Below are 6,941 nucleotides of genomic sequence, written 5' to 3' on the forward strand. Positions count from 1 at the left end.
CAAAAATGGGCGGCGGCGTCGGTGACGGAGGAGGCGGGGGGCGAGGGTTGCTTGTTGGCCGGGGGAGGGAGGCCAATGTGCCACAGACCAGCGGGCCCGGGGACAGAAGAAGGCGACCGCGCGCGCGTCCGTCGTGTGTCCGCGCCGACGCAAATCAGGCTTAAAAATGGGCCGGGAATGGGTCGCCCACGGACGAAAAACGGACGCGCGTCCGTTTGGGTCGACGCATTGGGCCGTCTTTTCTGTCCGCGCCGACCCAAACGGACGGCCGCGGACGAAATGGGTTGCCCCATTGGAGTTGCTCTTATAGCGCGCCGCAGAGCGCTGGCTCCAGCAGCCGCTGTAAAAACAATTGCGCGCGCGCCGCTCCAGCGGATGCGCTATATTTTTTGTACTACTCATCGTCTTCTCCTTCTACTCCGACTTGATATACATTCGACTCCGACTCGATACTCACATAGATAGGCATAGATAGATTAGACAATACATAGATAGATAAAAAAAGATAGTTCAACTACTCCTCGTCCTCCTCCTTCGACTCGGACTCCGGCTCGGTGATGTCCTCCTCTGACGTGTCAATGAAGGCATCAAGATACCGATCATCGTCGGAGTCCCAGGACGACGCTGCTCCTAGGTCGATGTTGAATTGAGCGGCCGCCTTTCGCTCCGCCCTTCTCTCCTCCTTCCTTTGCGCGTAGAACTCGCGCTTGTTGATGACGTCCCGCGGAAAGCGTTGGCGCCACAGCGCCATGGCTTCCTTGTCCATCTCGGCGATGCCGAGATGACGCTCCCGCCTCCGGTTGTCGCGATGATCCTCGTCGGTGATAAGTCGGAGGGGAGGCGCGAGCTCCGCCGCCCACTCCCGCATCGGCATGTCAGGGAAGTTCATCCCCCGACGATTTCGCCGGAGACACCACGGCATTGCGTCGTATGCGCGGGCGGCCTCGTGGGTGGTGTCGAAAGTGCCGAGGGCGAGGCGCATGTCGCCAGACCAGACCTCGACGGAGAAGGCGTCGGAGGGGCGCGCACGGACGCCGCGGTAGCCCGAAGCTCCCCGGCGACGCAGATACAGGATGGCGCGGCGGCGGCCAGGCGAGGAAGAGCGGACAGATATTAAGAGAGAGCCGCGGCGAGATACAAAGCGGTGGAAGAACGCGCGGAGGCGTTGGATTTTATAAGGCGCACGTGACCCCGCGTGCCAAGACCAGCGCGAGCCCAACCGCTTTTTCGCGCGCGCACGTGATCCTTTCCGCGCTCGCGGGAGCGCGTGAAACCGCCTCGCACATGCTAAATTCCACTTTTACCTCGAGCGTGCGTTTTTTACCGTCACCATTGAACATGCTCTTACGCGGGAAATAGGAACCGCGTAGATGCCCCTTGATTTAATCAAACACATCGAGGGGCTAGGGACCGCGTAGATGCCCCTTGATTTACACTGCAATGTAGATGCTCTTACGCGGGAAATATGGAACGCGTAGATGCCTCTTGATTTACACTAAAAAAAGACAACTCATAGGGCTGAGAAAGTTGACTGAGACGTGTAAGAAAAGAAAGCCAGTGATCTAAGCTATGGAAATCCAAATGAAATGGCAAAATGGACAACTGGTCTTTAAAAAAAAATATAATCGAGCTATATTTATGGACCCAAGAAGTAACAAACATAACCGAGTATTTAACATTTTCTTAATAACGAATCCTATATATACAGTGCCTTTATGCCAGACAAGTGCACCTGAGCAACTGACGCCACGAGTTGGCGACCCCTGACTCGATCGACTAGTACATATAGTACTCTAGTAGTGCTTCTGGCCGTTGGTCATGGACTCGGCGATGCCCTTGGAGAGGCAGTAGGCGACGGACTGAATGGTGATCATTGGGTTGACGCCGACCGCGGTGGGGAGGAGGCTGCCGTCGCAGACGTACAGGCCCTCGGCCTCCCAGCTCTCGCCGCTGCCGTCGACGGCGCTGTCCTTGGGGCTGGAGCCCATGCGGCAGCTGCCCATCTGATGGGCCGAGGAGAAGACCGCCCATTTGTCCGCCGTCGAGTGCATGGGCCCCTTCTCGATGGTCACCTCGTCCAGGAACGCCTCCAGGTCCTCGTCGCGCACGCCCTTGCACCGCAGCCGGAGCCCGTCGCTGCGGTGCGTGCCCACCTCCGCCGCACCGGCGGCCACCAGGATGCGCAGCACGTGGCGCAGGCCGTTGCGGAGCTCGCGGGCGTCGTCGCGGCTGGGGGTGAAGCGAAGGCGGCCCTCGCAGTCTACGAACCCCGAGCCGCGGTCGCGGACGAGGGCGAACGCGTGCGCCGTGCGCGCGTACCGGCTCATGCGCTCCTTCATGTCGCGGCCCGACTCCCACGGCACCATGGCGGCGAAGGCCCCCGGCCCTAGCGCCGGCGTCTCGATGATGGTGCGCGGTGTGACGCGGTGCATGCTCGTGATGATGCCGCCCTCGTAGGACTTGCCGGTGATGGGCACCGCCTGCTTGTTCTCCGGGAAGTAGCCCCACGCCATGGACACCGGGTGGAGGTGCAGGTTCCGGCCGATGTGCCGGTTCTTCAGCCCGCTGTTGCGCAGCAGCGGAGGCGTCATGAGTGCCCCGCAAGCCGAGATGGACACCTTCGCCTCGATGCGCAGCTTCTTGGTGATGCCGTTGCTCATGCACGTCGCCAACAGGCCGACGCATTTCTTGCTCCGGCCGTTCTTGCCGCTGTTGCTCTGGAGGATGAAGCGCTCGGCCTTGCACCCGGTCAGGATCACCGCGCCGTGCAAGACGGCGTCGACGAGCCACGTCGTGTCGGTGCCGCGCTTGTCGCCGGTGGGGCAGCCGAAGTTGCAGCTCCCGCAGTAGTGTACCGCCGACGAGTTACGTGGCACGGCGTCGACAGGCAGCCCTAGCGCCTCGCACCCTCGGCGCAGCACCTTGTTCTGGAACCCTTCCTTCAGGCACTCGTCGGTGACGCCGAGCCGGTCACACACCGAGTTCATGGCCTGCTGGTAGTCCTGGCCCGCGAACAACGGGAGCCCGTGGTCGCGGGACCACTCCTGCAAGACCTCCCCCGGCGTGCGGATGCAGGCCGACCAGTTCACCGCGGAGCCGCCGCCGACAGTGGAGCCGGTGAACACCATGGTCGTTACGTTGGACGTGCAGAAGATGCCGCCCTTCTCGAAGAGGCGCTCCATGGACGGACCCTCGACGGAGCTGTAGTCGTCGGCGGCGAAGTAGTCGCCCTTCTCAACGACGACCACCTTGTACCCCGCGGATGCGAGCATCGCGGCTGCAACGCCCCCGCCGCAGCCGGACCCGACGATGACGGCATCGCACTGCACCGTGTGCTGCGCGCCCGGCTTCACGGGGAGCCACCTGTCCGCGAGTGACCTGAGCAGGGTGGTGTCGTTCAGCGCTCTGGTTTCGACGACGCCATTGTCCAGCGGCCGCGATGTGGCGGGCGCTTCATCTCGGTCTCTCTGCCACTCTTCCACGCTGTATCCAATCGCTTTCCAGTGTGGATTCTCTGAGTTCTCGTCGACCTGCACGTCGGGCTTTTTTTATGTTAAAAACAAGGGACCGTGACCAACAGATCTTTTTTTTTAACCTGTGGCACACTTTATTCAAATCAAATAATTGTTACATCGCTAGCAAGACCAGCCAGGATAATCCTACTAGTACTAATACTTAGCAATACAAGTTTTCATTCGATCATTCATACTCCAAATTCATTTTTATTTACTTCGCATATTAGCTTTGACCTATGTTAAACTTAATAAATTTTGATCAATTTTATAAAAAATAATCAAAAATTTCACAATAACAAATACATATGGTAGGAAAATGTATTAAATGATGATCCTAATGTATTGAGTTGGTGGACTATTTAGGTCATTCTTTTATGTTAAAAAGGTACACCGGTGATCAACAAATATTAATTCCATCATTCCATGGTGGTGTGCTATGACAGATACCGGATGGTACTAATTGATAATCTTGACAAAGCGCATTATCTGATTGTGTCTTTCATCATCTTATTATTATGCAAACGGTGACACGTTAACATCCGTGTTCCATTCATTTATTTATATGCTACTCAATACTTGTTGCGTGTAGGCACTAAATACTATACTCTGGCGGTCACTTTTCAGTTTTCACAGGACTGGGCCAAGTCGCCCTGAGATTTCCAGTGTGTACTACTCCACTGTGTACTGATGGCTAAGTACGGCCGGAGACAAGTTGCTCTTGGAAAGGCATAGCCATTTCCAAGCTTTGTCCTGATGAAGTTCTTGTTTTGTACCACAGATTTTTTGTTGATATGTTTAGATTTTTTTTTGTTTCATGGGAATGCTTTATCCTTTTTCCGGTATGCAAGGAAGATATGTCCCACAACTATGAGGTGTGCCTGGGAGCATGTGCTCGCTTTTCAAATTATTACTTTTCATTCTTCAAAACAAAACTCACATGCCAATGTCCCAGGGTTATTCAAGATTTCAAGTTTTGTGAAAACTGTAAATTATTTGGTGGTGTGAAGAAAATAGCAAGCACAGACACTTTTACAGCTAACTCTAATATCCAGTTATCTACACATCATATTATTATTATTATTATTATTATTATTATTATTATTATTATTATTATTATTTGGGGGCGGGGGTGGGGGGGGGTGCGTTTTCAAACCTTTGAATTCTAATTTTGAGTTTCTGACATAAAGAAACCATGTGCTCCGCTCCCAAACGTTTCAGTTAAAACTTTGAGTAAGTTCTGTGAGGAATATAATGGTGACAGTCGACACGAAGTGCCATTTTCAAGCAAGTTCCTTACGCAATGTCCAACTAATTAAGCAGACACTGACCGGGCAAAGGATAGTCGGACGAACAAAAAGAGTGATAGGAACTGCAAGTGCTCAATCAATTCCGAGAATGGTTCCGTCTCTGTCTCTTGGTACGTGTTCAAATCGAAACCAACCCCCTTAGTTTCAGGCGAAAAACACGAGCATGAAACTGGTGTGAGCCCTGGTTCAGTTTAGCAAGCTAGTGGTAGCAAATCAGACGGGGTGTGGACATGAAGTTAGGGCACTGTGCAGACATGCAGTGCAGGCCCCTCTCAGCGAGCTGGCCGATTAATTTCAAGCGTCCAACCTCTGAACGCGCAGCAAGTACAGCAAGGAGGCGATCAAGTTGTACTGCTCCCTGGGGGCCCCACAACCCCTCGAAAAATTGATTTTTTAATAGTAATTTTTGTGTGTGTTGTTGAACCAAAAACGTGGCCAGGTATTTAATTTCATCCGCTGAAGCCTTAAGTTGCCCAAAAGGGGCCAGAATGAAAGACGCCGGTCGGAATGGCGAATTTATTGTGGCCATCATGGCGTGCCAGTTTGAGAGACTCATGCAAACTGTACTATAGTCCTACTATACTGAAGAAATATTACCAAGAAGAGGCGCAAAGGCTTACCATGGTGTAGAAGACATAGTGGGAGAGGATCTTGACGAGGGCGAAGACGATCCTGAGCGGGAAGAGCCAGCGCGTCCTGTTCCATCGCTGCAGCGCCGCCTCCTGCCGCTCCGCCGGCATGTCCGCGAACCGGCGCAGCTCGCCGGCGGCGCCGCAGAGGCTCAGCCGGCCGCACAGCAGCAGCGTGCCCACCCTCGTGCTCAGCACCCACAGCACCACCCACGCCAGCAGCGCCGCCTCCCGTATGCACCGCGTCACCATCAGCTCCGCAACCTTTTTTTTGAGAAGGGGACAAACAAACGAACGAGCTACACATCAGAGACCAACCACCTCACCTCACCGCCGACGACGATTGCTTCCATGTGAACATGGCTACAAAATCAACCGGGCGACGCACAAAAACAAAATGGCATTTATTTTCCTGTTAATAATTCGTACTCCGGAGTAGGGAGGAAGAAAAGTGGTCCGTCTGGCCGTGCGGTGAGAGCGAGACCGCACTGCTGGCGAGCAGAGCAATCATCGAGGCACGCCTACGGATCTCATGGTAATTAATTGGGTAAACGCCAGAGCATATATACCAAGGCGATTAAACCCAGGATCGACGAGCGCGGGGACGACCACGTGATGGTGCATATTGGCGTGGCGTGGTGCAGGAGAGGAGATTGGATCGGACGCACGCACGCACCTCGTCGGGGATGTTGGAGTCGGCGGCGGAGGCGAGGTAGAAGCGCTCGAGGTCCTTGGCGCCGGGCGGGTCGGCGCGGCCGCCGGCGCCCGCCTCCTCGGCCGGCAGCGAGGGGATGAAGGCGCCGCACATGGCGCGGAGCGCCTCCATCTGCGCCGGGTGCAGCCCGTGCGTGTACTTGCCGTCCCGCCTCCGCCCGCGCAGCAGCGGGTGCGGCCCCGCGCGCCTGCCCGCAGCCTTCTCCTCCTCCTGCGCCGCCATTAGCGCGCCTCACAGGAACGCTACTGCGTGTGTGTGCTTTGCCTCTCTCTTCTCGGTTAATTTCTCCCTGGCGACGTGTGGGTTGGTGTGCCGCGGGCGCGTGTTTATATAGAGCTCCGGGGTGGCTCGAGACCAGCTGGTGCGCCCGTCTCGAACTCAGCGAGAGAGGACGACGGCGGCGAGAGAGTTGGAGCGAGGAGCAGTAAATAGGGCGGATGGATATGTCGACGATGCCCATCTGTGACTATATCTGCTCATTTAAAACGGCTCACCAACTGGAGGACAGAGAGGGGGAGGCCCATGGACTCCTGGATCATACCAGTTTTGACGTGCGATCTTCTTCTACTGCTGTGTTGTTGCCACCATCTTCGTCTACAAGTACCGTATGAGCCGTTGGTTGCGATGTAACGAGATATTGATATCAAGATATGTCAGTTACGTCTAAGCTTCTTGTTACAACAAATATACAATACGATCTAGTCGAGATTTTAAGGATGCACACAATAAAATAAATAAGAAAAAAAATGAAGACAACCGGTGCGATCAACGACAC

At 55.0% G+C, this 6,941-nt stretch overlaps 1 protein-coding gene across 1 annotated transcript; it reads right to left on the bottom strand.

The window, feature by feature from the left end:
* Positions 1 to 1,608: 1,608 nt before the first annotated feature.
* Positions 1,609 to 6,638, bottom strand: LOC123045454 (long-chain-alcohol oxidase FAO2). The gene is made up of 3 exons (XM_044468510.1): positions 6,128 to 6,638; positions 5,443 to 5,715; positions 1,609 to 3,530 (listed from the first exon to the last, which is right to left on the bottom strand). The coding sequence occupies exons 1-3, from the start codon at positions 6,386 to 6,388 to the stop codon at positions 1,794 to 1,796; spliced, it is 2,271 nt and encodes a 756-aa protein (XP_044324445.1). The 5' UTR covers positions 6,389 to 6,638; the 3' UTR covers positions 1,609 to 1,793.
* Between the last annotated feature and the right edge of the window lie 303 nt (positions 6,639 to 6,941).

Source organism: Triticum aestivum, chromosome 1A (assembly GCF_018294505.1).
Source record: "Triticum aestivum cultivar Chinese Spring chromosome 1A, IWGSC CS RefSeq v2.1, whole genome shotgun sequence".
Taxonomy (NCBI): Eukaryota; Viridiplantae; Streptophyta; class Magnoliopsida; order Poales; family Poaceae; genus Triticum; species Triticum aestivum.